The 16,492-nt window shown below is 37.5% G+C and overlaps 2 protein-coding genes across 2 annotated transcripts; both read left to right on the forward strand.

The window, feature by feature from the left end:
* Positions 1–13,211: 13,211 nt before the first annotated feature.
* Positions 13,212–13,715, forward strand: LOC120417445 (uncharacterized). Its single transcript, XM_039579489.2, has one exon. It carries the CDS (start codon positions 13,319–13,321, stop codon positions 13,622–13,624), a length of 306 nt encoding a protein of 101 aa, XP_039435423.1. The 5' UTR covers positions 13,212–13,318; the 3' UTR covers positions 13,625–13,715.
* A 238-nt stretch (positions 13,716–13,953) lies between these two features.
* On the forward strand, positions 13,954–15,949 carry LOC120417444 (protein FAM177A1-like). Its single transcript, XM_039579488.2, has 3 exons — positions 13,954–14,109; positions 14,178–14,407; positions 15,343–15,949. The coding sequence occupies exons 2-3, from the start codon at positions 14,207–14,209 to the stop codon at positions 15,655–15,657; spliced, it is 516 nt and encodes a 171-aa protein (XP_039435422.1). The 5' UTR covers positions 13,954–14,109; positions 14,178–14,206; the 3' UTR covers positions 15,658–15,949.
* The last annotated feature ends 543 nt before the right edge of the window (positions 15,950–16,492 follow it).

Raw genomic sequence — 16,492 nt, forward strand, 5'->3', positions numbered from 1 at the left:
ATTTTTAAATTACAATATTGATTCATTTAGGTATTACTTCGATTTATGATGACGCAGTGATGATGATGATTAGAAAAAAGGGGATAGCTACACGGTGCTCGAGAGGCAGGTCGAATGCTGTCGGCATAATTTGATGAAGGGGAATTTTCAGTTGAGTAGTTTGAATTTTTACAACGATTTATCGATTTTTGCGTGAATTATACTAACGTGAATGTTGAAAAATAAACCTAATATGACAGCGTAGCTTACTCAACTTTCTAGATGTCAAATACATTCCAAACTGGTACTGGATTATCCGTAGTCCTAAAAAAATCAGTACGGATATCGAATCTTCGGATACACTCAACCCCCGGTGGTTGGTCACTCTTTCGTTTGACACTTTTTTAGTTTGTATCCCGTTGGTTGGTCAAAGTCAAACTAAAAAGTGACGAACTATCACTTTTTACACGGCCCTCTCGCACACTATCAAAACAAACGTTTGGTAGTGTGTGTGAACTCCGTGTAAAAGGGGTGTCAAACTAAAAATGGACCCCGTTCGTTTGACAACAGTTGGTGTCAAACCATCGGGGTTTGAGTGTAATCAAATCACGAAAAAATATTGTATTCATTGCTCTGCTACACAAATCTTAAAAATGGAAAGGTATGTTAAAAACTGGTATGACAAATTTGCTTTATATTTCTATAGAACATTCCGGATTCATGTACAACCGGGGGAGAGATTGCTGCTTCAGTTTTTGTTTCTTGAATATTGTGAGGTTTTATTCCTTTATGTTCGCATCTGTGTCACATTAGAATGTAATATCAAAAGCGATTTTCTAGCACAGCAATTTTTCAGTTCCTTTTGGGGTCCTAAACAACTCCCCAATGTTTGGGACCGATTTGTTTAGTCCTCACTTTGCACAAAGCGATTCAATTTTCTATGGGAATTTGAATGGGAAACCCACTTTGGCCACCGCTTCGGCGTTCCGGTATGGCCCCGCTTTGGCCGCCGCTTCGGCGTTCCGGTATGGCCACCGCTTCGGTGATCCGGAAGTTTGAATTTGGTCGTCCGGCAGCTTTGGCCGCCGCTTCGGCGATCCGGTATGGCCACCGCTTCGGTGATCCGGAAGTTTGAATTTGGTCGTCCGGCAGCTTTGGCCGCCGCTTCGGCGATCCGGTATGGCCAGCGCTTCGGTGATCCGGTATGGCCGCCGCTTCGGCTTTCCGGTATGGCCACCGCTTCGGTGATCCGGAAGTTTGAATTTTGTCGTCCGGCAGCTTTGGCCGCCGCTTCGGCGTTCCGGTATGGCCACCGCTTCGGTGATCCGGAAGTTTGAATTTGGTCGTCCGGCAGCTTTGGCCGCCACTTCGGCGATCCGGTATGGCTAGCGCTTCGTTGATCCAGAAGCCGGCGATCCGGTATGGCCACCGCTTCAGTGATCCGGAAGTTTACCACCTCCCTGGCCGTTAGATGGTCCGGAATCTGTCTGGTTGTCCTGGTCCGGCAGCTTTGGCCGCCGCTTCGGCGATCCGGTATGGCTAGCGCTTCGGTGATCCAGTATGGCCACCGCTTCGGTGATCCGATATGGCCACCGCTTCAGCGATCCGGATGTTTCCTACCCACGTTCCTACCGCACTGGCCGTTGGATGGTCCGAAAGCTGTCCGAAAGGACGGTCCTGGCTAATTGTGGTCGTCTAGCGGTTCCGTCCTTAGTCACGGGTTCTTGCGGGAAAACTTGCGGTGAAAAAGTCCAAGGAAAGTGCTTCTTGCTTAAGCCACGTGAAAGCAGCTGTCAAAAAGGCGCTCGATTTTTTTACTGGCAAAACGTCACTTTTATAAAAGTGACGTCTCGCCAGAACACTGATTTAAATCATACAGTGACTTTAGCGCATCCTGTACATCCATATTTACATATATTTACCGTGTATTTACCATATAAACGTGATTCGCTCCGTATTCGCTATAGCGATCAAAAGAGTGCCCAACCCCGTGGGGAAACCCAATTTTTTGGATTTTGATGTTTATAAAAGCTAACAAAACATTGTAATAGGGCCGAAGCCGAAGTGTAAACAAAGAGTCTATCCTGCTCGTTCCTAATGTGACGTGAGCAGGATGGACTCTTTGTTTGCACTTTTGTACTAAAACCGTATTAATATACGGATGTTCTGGAATTTGCCCTACAACTTTCCCGAGAAGAGTATGGTGCTAGCTTGCCTCTGAAAGAAGATACAGTGTGCTCAAAACTCATCTAAAACCTAGACTTTATTACATTCTTTTTGCAGGGCATTTAAATGTACATTTTCATCTATTAACAAAAACTATGAAGACACTTGGATGTACCATTGCCGAGATATAGCCATTTTAAGTTAGCAGTTTCAAAAAACGGGTGCCACGATATCTCAACACTGCTTTGACCAAATCAGCTCAAAGTTTTGGTGAAGACCTCGGTGAAGACTCGTTAAACTGGTCCCGTGTGCATGACGATGGCCGATTTTCAAAAACTTAATTTAAAAAAGATAAAAAATATTTTTATGTTTTTTATATAAAAAAAACGTTAGTTTTTGATTTTTGTATTTTTTTAAAAAAGCAAAATTTCAAAATCGGGCTTCGTCATGCACACGGGATATTAGGGTGTAATCTAGGGTGTAATATGGTTATATGGAAAAAATAAAGTTGTCCAAATTTAGTGAGCACAGCTACTTATTGGTTCCTTATAGGGTCCTAAATAACTCCCCAAAGTTTTAGAACGATTGGTACAGTAGGGTGTAATATGGGCACAGACAAACAGACATGAAAGTTAGAACAAATTTTTATTCAAAAAGTGGGACCAGTTTAAATTTGAATTTGGTTTGCTCACTAACGACATCTATCTACGATTCCTAGAATCTCCCTCTCCCAAATGTCAGCTGGACATGTGTATGTATGTATGAGTAATCATGACAGATAACCAAAAGCGTGCATCAAAGGCAATCACAACAAAACGTTGAAAAGGCATTTTAAAGAAAAATGGTTTGCTTTCGATACAAGAGAGAAGACGTTCCGTTTCGACGGAAATTCCACATGTCACTGTTCAGACGACCAAAAGAAAATCGAGGCTGAAAGGACAGTTTATTTCTTCCGGCCAAGTACAGTCTCACAATGCCAGCGAGTGCCGTGCAGCTGACAACAACAAAAAGGTCGCCAAAACATCTTCTCCTGCCGGTTGTAAAGGAGGAGTAGAAGAATTAGTCATTAATCGGTTCCTAGCTAAAAAAACGTTGGGTCGGAGTAGGTTGGCGGTGGAAGACTCCACCCAGCTCGAAGTCATGATTTGGAGCCGGATCGATCATTACGGAGACCATGCACTTGATTCCGCGGAATGAATAGAACCACGAGGTGGTTCCGTCCGGCCGCTTTCAGAACCTGTTGCCCCGGTGGAAGAAGCTGCGCTTTTTTATGCGGAGTGCTGGTTTGCCTGGGCAGATGGTTCCATCCGAGGTTCCATCGGTGCAGTTTCTTCAATAATCGCTGCAAAAGTGGAACAGGCCCTTTACTGCCCAGCCACGATCTTTTCGGCGCGTTTGTTGCAACGTTTGTGTTGACTTGGTGGAAGACCCCACCCGTCTATCAGTGGGTAGAATGGCCAACTCCCTGTACGCATTGGGTTTACTCGTGATTTTATTTGACACGACCTGGTCCAGAATACTGCAGTGTTGATGGTCGCGATGCCCTAGAATAAGCTGACATAAACAGCGTCATTTTTTCAAAGCGTTGGCCATTCTATCCACCGATAGACGAGTGGGGTCTTCCACCAAGTCAACACAAACTTGGCAACAAACGCGCCGAAAAGATCGTGGCCAGGGGCGCCGACTCTGGGGGGGCACGGTACTTTTTGCCCCCCCTAAAATTTGGCTGGGGGGGCAGCCCATACATTGTGCCCCCCCTAGAAATTTTGGAAGAAAAATATTCTTATATCAATTATAAAAAAGGAAATAATTGAAAATAATATCTAAAACTTGAAGATGCATTTTTTTCTAAATCGACAACGTATTATCTAAACCACTGTGCTCTCTAGAAAAATCAGTAAGCTTAGTGCAAGAGCACAGAGGCATCGGTGAATGATTTGAGAGATGTCGTCAACATACGTCGGATTTGCTCATAAGATTTCTATCTGTGCATGTTGTTCCAAAAACAAAACCAATGTACTTTTCTCATAGCACTTCATCTACAAACAAACTTGCGCAAACTCTTGCGAAAGCAATCATCAAGTTTTCAAACGCAACATTCTGCGATTTGCCTTTGTACATCAGGATTTAACGAGTATAAATTGAAACTCTTTTCAAAATGGTCATTTGTTGACTGCTTTACATTAACAAAAATGCTGATAAATTCGATAATTTTTTGGGTAATTTTAGAAAGGATTTGAAAAGATTTCAAATACATTTGTAAACCGTTCTATACCAATTCTAGCCGATAATTACAATTGTTTCAAAAAAAAGTAAATTTTTGAAAACTAGCGCACCGCTTTACTGAGAAACCGACAAATTAAAACCTAATCTGAGACAATTCCACATTATAATCTTAAAAAAAAACAAGTGTATCGTCTTCTGCAATTTATGATCGATTTAAAAAAAAGGCCAAAAAAGGCTGTAGAAATTTTAACTGCACCCTCAAAAAATATGCAAAAAAAATCAGGGATTAGAGAATAATACTAAAAATAGAACATTTTCAGGAAATCAGCATTATTTAGTCGTATTCTTTAATTCTTAAATTCTTTGGTCGTATTCTTAAATTCTTAAATTCTTAAATTCTTAAATTCTTAAATTCTTAAATTCTTAAATTCTTAAATTCTTAAATTCTTAAATTCTTAAATTCTTAAATTCTTAAATTCTTAAATTCTTAAATTCTTAAATTCTTAAATTCTTAAATTCTTAAATTCTTAAATTCTTAAATTCTTAAATTCTTAAATTCTTAAATTCTTAAATTCTTAAATTCTTAAATTCTTAAATTCTTAAATTCTTAAATTCTTAAATTCTTAAATTCTTAAATTCTTAAATTCTTAAATTCTTAAATTCTTAAATTCTTAAATTCTTAAATTCTTAAATTCTTAAATTCTTAAATTCTTAAATTCTTAAATTCTTAAATTCTTAAATTCTTAAATTCTTAAATTCTTAAATTCTTAAATTCTTAAATTCTTAAATTCTTAAATTCTTAAATTCTTAAATTCTTAAATTCTTAAATTCTTAAATTCTTAAATTCTTAAATTCTTAAATTCTTAAATTCTTAAATTCTTAAATTCTTAAATTCTTAAATTCTTAAATTCTTAAATTCTTAAATTCTTAAATTCTTAAATTCTTAAATTCTTAAATTCTTAAATTCTTAAATTCTTAAATTCTTAAATTCTTAAATTCTTAAATTCTTAAATTCTTAAATTCTTAAATTCTTAAATTCTTAAATTCTTAAATTCTTAAATTCTTAAATTCTTAAATTCTTAAATTCTTAAATTCTTAAATTCTTAAATTCTTAAATTCTTAAATTCTTAAATTCTTAAATTCTTAAATTCTTAAATTCTTAAATTCTTAAATTCTTAAATTCTTAAATTCTTAAATTTTTAAATTCTTAAATTCTTAAATTCTTAAATTCTTAAATTCTTAAATTCTTAAATTCTTAAATTCTTAAATTTTTAAATTCTTAAATTCTTAAATTCTTAAATTCTTAAATTCTTAAATTCTTAAATTCTTAAATTCTTAAATTCTTAAATTCTTAAATTCTTAAATTCTTAAATTCTTAAATTCTAAAAAAAATAATTGATGTATCATAATTTTTTAATTTTCAATTTTTTCAAGCATTGAATTTTATTGTTATTTCTGAATTTCTGATTGCTTAAATTTCTGAATTTCTGCTTTTGATTTCTTAACATATTCAAGCCAAGAGTTTTTTTAACCCTGGATTTTTTTATACTATTATTTTTTTTGGAATATTGAATTTTGTGTATCTGTTATTTTTTTCTAAATTGCAGATTTGAAAAATGGATGTTTTTTTTAATGTGTATTTTTTTTAAATTTCTGAAGTTCTAAATTTTTGCATTTTACTTTTGTTTTCATTTTTAGAATATAAATATTATTGCATTTCTAAATATCTGATTTTTTTTACTGTTACTTCTAGAAAACAATCACGTTTTAATAAATTATCTTTTTCTTAAAAAAATTATTCCGGATGAAAAAAAATCGTTTCACATCGTAATAAAATTATTTAAATTCGTGATATACAAGAATTTTAACATCTAATCGCCACTCTTACCTATCGATTTCGGAAAACAACCGTGCCCCCCCAACATTTTGGACTAGTCGGCGCCCCTGATCGTGGCTGTGCAGTAGGTGGCATGTTCCGCTTTTGAAGCGATTATTAAAGAACTGCATCGATGGAACCATCTGCCCAGGCAAACCAGCACTCCGCATAAAAAATCACAGCTTAATCCACCGGAGCAACAGGTTCTGAAAGTGGCCGGACGGAACCACCTCCGAGTTCTGTTCATTCGGCGGAATCAAGTCTCCGTAATAATCGACCCTACTCCAAAACACGACTTCGAGCCACGTGTTGTCGACAACCAAAACAAAATAAAAATGAAAGCTCAAAGCTGTCATTTGAAAAACCTGTTGATGAGCACAAGGGCGCCTCTGGCGGTGAATCCGAAAGGTATTAACCATGCTTTTAGATTTTTGAAAAATAACCGTTACATTTTTGGGACAAGTTAGTGACCTCGACTTTCATGTCTGTTTGTCTGTGATATGGGTGTATGGAAATAAATAAAAGTTCAAATTTAGTGAGCACAGCACTTTTTCATTTCCTTTTGGGGTCTTAAACAACTCCTCAATGGACCTTTTGGATCCGATTGGTTTAGTCCTCACTTTGCGCAAAGCGATTAAATTTTCCATATAAATTTGTATGGAGAAAACCATTTTTTTGGATTTTAATATATATCAAATCCACGTTTCATGCTATATTAGAACCGGACTCGTATTCGAATACTCTGTGCTCTACAACTTTGCCGAAGAGAGTATGGTGCTAACTTGCTCCTGAAAGAAGATATAGCGTCCTCAAAACTCGTCTAAAACGTGATTTTTGAGCAAAAAAAAAAACACATTTTAGACGAGTTTTGAACACGCTGTGTCTTTTTTTAGGGGCATGCTAGCACCATACTCTCGGCAAAGTTGTAGAGCACATTCCAGAGTATTCGAATATGAGTCCGGTTTTGATATAGCATGAAACGTGGATTTTATAAATATCAAAATCCAAAAAATGGTTTTCCTCATAAAAATTCATATGGAAAATTGAATCGCTTTGCGCAAAGTGAGGACTAAACCAATCGGTCCAAAAAATTGAGGAGTCATTTTTTTGAATTTAAATAGTTTAAAAATCCACGTTTTACGCTTTATCAAAACCGGATTCATATTCGATTGCTCTGGACTGTGCTCTACAACTTTCCCGAAGAGAGTATGGTGCTAACTTGCTCCTATAAAAAATATAGCGTGTTCAAAACTCGTCTAAATCGTGTTTTTTGCTCGAAAATCACATTTTAGAGTTTTGAGGACATTCCGGAGCATCCGATAATGAATCTGGTTTTGATATAGCGTGAAACGTGGATTTTTTTTAAATATTTAAATTAAAAAAATGATTTTTCCCATGCAAATTTATATGGAAAATTTAATCGCTTTGCGCAAAGTGAGGACTGTACCAATCGTTCTTTGGGGAGTTGTTTAGGACCTCAAAATGTACTGGAAAGATGCTGTGCTGGAAAATCGATTTTCATATTTCACCCTAACGGGATATGTGTTTGGAGATTTCACTTTAAATTTCAGCTCTTTTGGTCCATTCCATCTCGAGATATCGTGGCACCCGTAAATCAACTCCTTGTTTAGAGAAAAACGTTCAGTGGTATGTCGATTGTCGACGGTCCATACCATTTTTTTTTGTATGGGCAATTGTTCACGAAGGGGAATGAGAGGGGGGGGGGCGGTGTTTGAGATTTCCAAAAAAGTGTACACGTTGTTTATGGGTGGTCCCCTCTATAAATTTTACCACTCTTCTGGTGTAATGTCACTTTTTCAGTATTAATTGAGGTAAAATTACATCATAAAATAGGTAATATTCAACCTTCTAAGATTATACCTTCCAAATTTACACACTTTTTTGCCTGGCATAAGAAAAATTGGTGTGTACCGTCATCATACAAAAATGCTGAAATTTGTATGACCCAATCTCATCCCCCCAGACCCAATGTCACCCCTGATGCCAAAAATTGAAGTTTTGAGACATGAATATGGCTAACAAACAGAAAAAATGAATTTTTAATGAATGTTTAAGTCAGGGTTCCCAACCTTTTGGAATGCGGGCCAGATCTGATTTTTCTGAAGCAGTGGCGGGCCGAACCTAAAGTTTGATAAAAGTTGAAAGAGTAAAAAAAAATAATTATAACATAATTTTATAATGTTCTTTTAAAGTAATCAAATAAACAAACAAGTGTTGCAAATAAAATTCGGACTAACAAAAAAGGTTAGGTCGTTAGCTCAGTCCAGGTATAGGAGTCGTCTCCCTGGGTCCTGTCTCGGTGGAGTCGCTGATAGGCAGTTGGACTTACTTACAATCCAAAGGTCGTCATGTGGGTGGATGGAAGCTAAGGTGTAAAAAGAGGTTTGCAATTGCCTCAACAATCAAGCCTTCAGACACTTAGTTTCGAGTAGGAATCTCGCAATCGAGAACGCCAAGGCAATGCTGTATAGTGAATAATTTTGATATATAAATTTTAAGTAAAAAAAACAACGACAACTTAAAAAAATATTTGTTTGATTTGATTTATTTTTATTTTGTTTTGTTTAAAATTGTATTGTAATTTTTTATAAGACTTTTTTTAATATTTTAAAATTTTCTGACTAGTCCGGGTACTTAGCCGAATGGTTAAGCGATCTGCCTTTCAAGCAGACGATCAGGGATCGAATCCCGCCCGGTCACCTCGCCACCGATTTTTCGGTGGCAACTTGAACCCCCTGCTTCCTCTGGGAGCATCAGATACACGGTAATTAATTACCACACACACACACATGCCGCTCCCCCCACTACAACAACTAGCGGTGGGTGAGTGGGGAATGGACGGGAAGATGACCAACCAACCACACCGCAACGAGTGAAGGAAGGAAGGAAGACTCTTCCAACAAGACCCCCAGGAGATCATCAACATCCATCAAGACGAAGAACAATAGATCTCGGATCTATAAATAGACGCACGGCTCCGTGATGGCAAGGCCGATTGAGCCAGTTAGGGTATAGGTTAAGATAGAGGACAAAGAATAAAAAAAAAAAATTCTGGCTATGACTAATTTATAAACTTTTATCAAACAAAACATTATCACTGCAAAGTTGTATTAAAAAAATAAATTTTATCAAGTTCCTCAAAAAAGAAAAGATTCAATTTGCAGTAAACATTGTAAACATTTTAAGGTGGTAGATGGTGTCCTTCTCTTTTGGGGCAATGACTGTCAATGATGGTTCTGAATTCAGGGTCCAGAAATAGTAAATTGAAATGAAAAAATAATCAATATTTGTAAAATGCTCCTACAAACAACACAAAGAAAACCTTTTTTGATTGAAACATTCTGAATCAAGATTTGAATGTTTTTCTAAAACAAACATGGCCGCCAAATGGCCGATTGGGGATGATGCCTTCCAGAGCCTTAAGAAGTTGAAATTTAGTGTTTTATTGCTAGTTTTCAGACAACAATCCAATTTTTTCACATTTTTTCGAAATAGGTAATTTTGTTATCTTGCGTCATTTTACAGTTTATTAATTGATTCTGAAACTATCAATATAGAAATAATATGAATAAAATTGAACCATGAAGAATGTTTAAAATCGAATGAAAAAACATTATAAAAAATATATATGCAAAATCAGAATAAAACGTTGAATTAGAAAAATTTGGGTCTCCTACGAAAGGCCGAATCTCAAATGGCCGATTCTCAAAAGGCCGAATCCCGAAAGGCCGAAATTCAAAAGGCCAAATTACTCGAAAGGCAGAATTATCATTAGGTCGAATCCCAAAAGGCCGAATGCTCAAAAGGCCGAATCTCAAAAGGCTGAATCCCGAAAGGCTGAAATTCAAAAGGCCAAATTACTCGAAAGGCAGAATTATCATAAGGTTGAATCCCAAAAGGCCGAATCTCATAAGACAAACCGCGCCCAAAAAGGTGGAAACGCATTCCAAACTTCGTTTGTAATGCGTTTCCGCCTTTTTGGGCGCGGTTTGTTATTATTTTTGTAAATCATAGTTGTGTAATAAAAAATCGAAATAAAGAAGGCATAACTTTGTAGCATTGTGCTAACTAAGTTTTATTTTATTTATTTATTTGTCACAACAAAATAATTGTAATTATTTGAGTACTTGGTGACAAGTGATCAAATTTCGGTTATCGTTACCATAATTCAATCAACAACAAGATTGGAACACTTTTGAAATGCTTTAATTCATGCTACTCTACGCATTTGTATGCATGGTAACAAAATGATCGGTAGAGATAAACAGAATGTACTCATTTTGTACATATTTCGCTTAAAATTATAAAAAAGAACACAGTTTGTTAGTTTACTGTACACTCAACCCCCGGTGGTTGGTCACTTTTTCGTTTGACACTTTTTTTTATTTTGTACCCCGTTGGTTGGTCAAAGTTAAACTAAAAAGTGACGAACTGTCACTTTTTACACGGCGCTCACGAACACTATCAAAACAAACGTTTGGTAGTGTGTGTGAAGTCCGTGTAAAAGGGGTGTCAAACTAAAACGTGACCCCGTTCGTTTGACAACAGTTGGTGTCAAACCATCGGGGTTTGAGTGTATCTTGAACATCATAATTAATGAAAATTGTGTAAATATGATCAAAATTCTGAGTTCCATAATCATTCTGCCTTTCGAGACATTCTGCCTTTTGAGACGTTCTGCCTTCTGGGCAAAAGACAAAATTCGGCCTTTTGAATTTTGGCTTTCCGAGATTCTGCCTTTTGAGTTTCAGCCTTTTGTGGCAATCCCAAAAATGTGATTGCAAATTCCTAAACGTGGTTCTGAAGCTTTTTGCCTTCCTCACTGAGGTAAGGCTATAATCCTGCTCTAAAAATGAACTTTGCATAAAAACGTCGTAGACCCATCTTCATGTATACATATTAGAGTGTAACAAAAATGACTTTTTGGTGGGCATTCAGGGGTTTGTTCCGGTGGGCATACTGAGCCTAAATCCCAAATATGAGCTTGATTGGACGTAACAGGAGCTGGCGCTCCGCCCTTCAATTTTAAATGGGATTTAACCCGTAAAAAAAGATTTTTTCAAAAATGTCACTTTTTGAGGCATTTTGGCCAACAATGCGTTTACCAAAAACATCACTGGCGTGTAGGCCAGATCCTTGCGCATCTTTTGGTATATATAACATTGAAGTTTGGAGCATCCTGGAGCTCGGTACAGACCTTCAAAGTTTGGCATTTTTTAGAAAAATCGGCCCCGGCAAAAAAGATATGCGTCGCACCTCGCGACGCCCGAGACGCCATTTGATTTTGCTGGGACCGATTTTTCGAAAATAAACTTTGAAGGTCTGTATCGAGCTCCAGGATGCTCCAAACTTCAATGTTATATATACCAAAAGATGCGCAAGGATCTGGCCTACACGCCAGTGATGTTTTTGGTAAACGCATTGGTGGTCAAAATGCCTCAAAAAGTGACATTTTTGAAAAAATCTTTTTTTACGGGTTAAATCCCATTTAAAATTGAAGGGCGGAGCGCCAGCTCCTGTTACGTCCAATCAAGCTCATATTTGGGATTTAGGCTTGATTTAGGCTCAGTATGCCCACCGGAACAAACCCCTGAATGCCCGCCAAAAAGTCATTTTTGTTACATCCTATTACATATCGACTCAGAATGGAAAACTGAACAAATGTCTGTGTGTATGTGTGTGTGTGTAGATGTGTGTGTGTATGTATGTATGTGACAAACAAACTAGCTCATGTTTCTCGGCACTGGCTGAACCATGGCGTCATCCATAAAGTACGACACGCTCTAGGGGGGGAGGGGGGGGGGGGTTGTCGCAAGCGTGACAAAGTGTGACAAGGGGGAGAGGGGGGGTCCGTGAGACCGTGACGTCACGCTAGAATATTTCCTGAATACTGAAAATTCAGTCAAAGAATATATCTAAAAAAAGTTTTTTTTTAGATAAAATTTACTCATAAATCAAACACGACACAAGACTTTAAGAAACTGAGTTTCCGATGATAGATTTAATATGCTTAAATTATTAGATTTTCAAAAAAAAAAACTGTTGATGGTGATTTCTATCACTACAACATTCACAAAAAAAAATCTAAACACAACCTGTAAAAATTAAAAACTTTCTCGATTGAACTTTGAGTTTATAAATAATCCTATTTATAAATCATGTAATAATTATTCAAAAATCAATATGAAGGGGGGAGGGGGTTCAACAGAATGTGACGTACTTTTCGAAGGGGGGTTGGAGCCAGCGTGACAAAGTGTGACATAGGGGGGAGGGGGGGTTAATTTTGGCCGATTTTAGCGTGACATACTTTATGGATGACGCCATACGATTTTTTTATGTGTGATTCGATTATCCGAAACCTTCGGATAGTCGAGTCTGAACTGTATATATTTTGTTTGGACTTGGTAACTAATTTGATGTTTTCTAAGCCTGTAATTTTTTTTTCTTTCTTATATAGCTTTCATAAAAACTAGTTTTGCAAAACTGATATTTCTCACTTATCGTAATTTGGGGTGAATCGGGACTTTAGTCTGAATAGGGACAGCCGTTTTTAGAGCACTTAAAGCTTTTCAATTTGGAAATAAATGTACATACACATTTTGTTGGTCTGAGTCTGTTCTAACCGAAACCAACCAGAAAAATCAAAATATTGTGCGCCGACATGGTTAAAACTGCAATTCGCCCCATGTGTCCCGATTGACCCCAGTTTACAGTTTACGGTACTTTTACTTTTGAAAATAGTCCTATGTACATAGCAACCCCATGGCGCATTGGTTGTTTTGAACAAGTAATCTAGATGTAATGGAAATAATTTTTAAAACAATGCTGAATATTTGTTTTAACTGCGTTCGTTTTGAAAAGGTTGTATCATATCGGTTGATCTCATCCTATTTTCACGCCAGTCAAATGCGCGCGCATCATCTGTCAGCAAACTCATATTCTCTGTTTTGACATCTGACAGCAGCTGTGCTCGCTGTGATTGAATAATCGCTGCATTATTTTCTAGGTGTTTTTGGTGCTTCAGAACCTGGTACGAAACCCGGACCAAAGATGATCCGCCAGATTCTGCTGAAGAACGACATCCTTGTCCGGCTGGTCGCAGCCCGGGCGTACAGTCAACCATCTGCGGGAAAACCTGCTGGTGCAGCGGCGGCCGCCGCTCCGAAGGCAGTCTCCGGAGACGTTCCCGGACTCAGCTCCAAGTGTGTCCACAGCAAGTCGGGACCCATCGGACCGGGTGCGTCTCGCGACGGCGAGTACAAGGTGCCGGAGTACTACTGCTACGACAAGAACAGCTACTTTGAGGCCGAAATCGAGATGAACAAGTTCCGGCTGCCACAGCCGTCTGCCAAGTAATGGTTGGTGTGTTGGATTGGTGGTTGAAGATGGTTAAAAGTGTACATAGAGTAACTAAATAAAGTTGTTCACTTGAACTACGGAAAAACTAGAGTGTTGTATTATCATGCCCTTGAAGTTTAGTCAACTTAAGGGGAAGTTTGGTCAGAACTTCAAAGAAAAAAAAGTCATACAAACTCTGTCAATCAGTCAAATCTGTCAATGTCAATTTGAATAAATTTGCTTGAATTTGTGTTTTTTCCGGTTTAAATTATTACGGTTTTAAATTGTTAGATTAGTTGAATGATTTATTTTTACTTTTTCAATTTTGAAAATTGCTTCAGCTGAAGTTTCGTTTGACGCATGATCTTGACTTGACATTTCTCCCCCTACCCCAAACCGTTGTTGCACCATAGTTTCCAAACAATAACAAAGTGCATTAGAACGAAGAAAAAACGCGAACAGTTCGTCGTGTCCTTCGAGAATACCTGGTTAGGCGAGTCTTTGTGAGTGTATTTTTTACAGTTTTTACCCAAACATATTGTACAACAATACACCAATTGTAACCCAAAAGGTCTCGAAGCAAACATCTAGTCGGCCAAGATGACCAAGGTGGACATCCCGATGAAGAACAAGGTCGACGCGTCGGCCAACTTTATCCAGCACGAAAAAGACGTCGAAGTTCAGGTGCGTGCCCCGAAAAGGGTATTGCACTTTAGCGATGGGACGCTCGAGGAGTACAGCGACGACGACCAGGACCAGATCGACGGGGTCGGACGGAACGAGGAGGGCACCGTTGATGAGGTGGGTAGATGAGAGTGAGATTTTAAGAAAGGAAATTGAAGATTTCCGTAAGTCATTAATTATTCATTGTCTGGATTGGGGCTGAGTGATTCATGGCAACCAAGGTTGTTTATTTGTTTTTCTTTAAGTATTTCTGCGAGTAGTTCAGGCATTTGCCGACAGGTGGCTGTTTCGGTTTGGGATTGGTTTGAGTCATGGTTTTATGTTTGAATTCTAGTTGGATAATTTGTTTCGTATTTATGCAGTGAGCATAGAATTCGGTGTTCCTATTGGATTTTATTTTACAGTGAACCAGAATCCTTGTCCAGCTTTGCTCCAAACCATTTTGAAGTTGAGCTTAGCAGTATTGCAAAGTTTTCGAGCTCTTGTCACATGTTGAACATTTTTAAAAATTTCATTATGGGCGAAAATGGATTTCCGGACAAACTGATTTGGCTATAGTCAAAGCTACCTTGGATCGTGTGATGTGTCATAAGCAGTCTGGATCTCTACCTGAAAACAGTTGCTCGCTACGGTTTATATGGCATTTCAATAAGAATGCAAAACAAAAATCACTGTCCATTGCCGAAAACGATTTGGAAACCGGACAGTGTTGAAGCTTCACATTTTTAAGAGGACAAGGGAAAATCTCATCAATGGCATAATGTGTGTAAGGGTTTTAGTTGTATTCTCAAGGCAAGTTATCAGATAACCTAGAATTTTCAAACCGAAGGAGCTAAGAATGATCTACGTCTACGGCAAAGGACGTACACTGTACAGCTCAGAATGAGTTCACACTACCTTTTCTATTGAACTTGAATAACCTTAGTTTGTGGATTGCCCTTAGAAATATTAAGTATACTATTTGAAAAGTTGGAACGACAGAAAATAAACTTTTAAATAACCTTAAATGCATTTTTAAGAAATAATAGCCAACAAAATTGTTCTGATTGCAGTCCAAAATGAACTGGAGCGACTGGATGCTGCACAAAACCTGCAAACTGGGCACCTCGGTCCTGGCCGGCTGTGACTACGTCGGTGAGGGGCTGGCCTCCTTCCTTGGCATCACCACGCCCAAGTACAGTTTCGAGATCGAGGAATTCAAGCGAATGCAGGCGGAACAGCTAGCCGAAGACCGTGCCATCCAGAACTTTGTCGAACAGAATCGTCCCTCCGCTACAGTCGAATCCCAACCCGAGCAGAGTAACCCGACCTCGGCCACAGTTCCGGCCGGGTCCACTACGGTGACGAATGAAATTGAAAAGTTTTAAAAAACCAGCACACACACTTGCAAATATCAAAAAGCGCTTGCAGCAAAAATAATGTAGATTTTGTTTGAAACACCAATCTAAAGCACATTTCGGATGATTTGAATCATTTGCGAATCATTAAGTTAAGATGCAGAATGTAAAGGATTTATATATATTTATTGTAAACTAAACATCAATGACAGTGCAATTCGCAATAGAATTATTATTATGAAACTCCAAAGATGTATTGTATATTATCTTTGATATGATGAATAAATAATAAAGTTTTATTTGATAAAATTTTACTCTGAAACTCTAATGTGTTAAATTTTCTTCATTCCGAAATAACTTCAAAATATCTTTAATTTTGCATTCATTCGTTTTTTTAGTGGTACATAAGCAGGATTTGCAGGGCATTTTCAAAAAACATATCCATTGGACAAAAACTCCTCAAAATTTGCATTCAAAATAGAAAATTGGACAAAAAATAGATTTTTTTTAAATTTCAATAAAACAAAAAAAAAACAGCGATATTTCTAAAATTAATTTTAACAAGATGATATGCGCCCAAAGGGCAAATTACTTCTGATATTGAACCAATATGATGCCAATATTGGAGTCCAAACGGTTTGATCATGTCTTTTGTCCGATTAGTGTGATTGGCATGTGGATTTGTAAACACACAGTCTACACCGTTAAAAAATGTGTAAATTTGGAAGGAATGAAAAACTGAAATCAAACTGCAAAAGCGGTAAATTTAGAAATTTTTAGAGGCAAAATTACACATCCTTTCTTTCACAAAAGATGGTACTCATTCCCAGTCAGTGAATGTTTACATCAAGAATGAGCAGGATGA

Source organism: Culex pipiens, unplaced genomic scaffold (genome assembly GCF_016801865.2).
Source record: "Culex pipiens pallens isolate TS unplaced genomic scaffold, TS_CPP_V2 Cpp_Un0002, whole genome shotgun sequence".
Taxonomy (NCBI): Eukaryota; Metazoa; Arthropoda; class Insecta; order Diptera; family Culicidae; genus Culex; species Culex pipiens.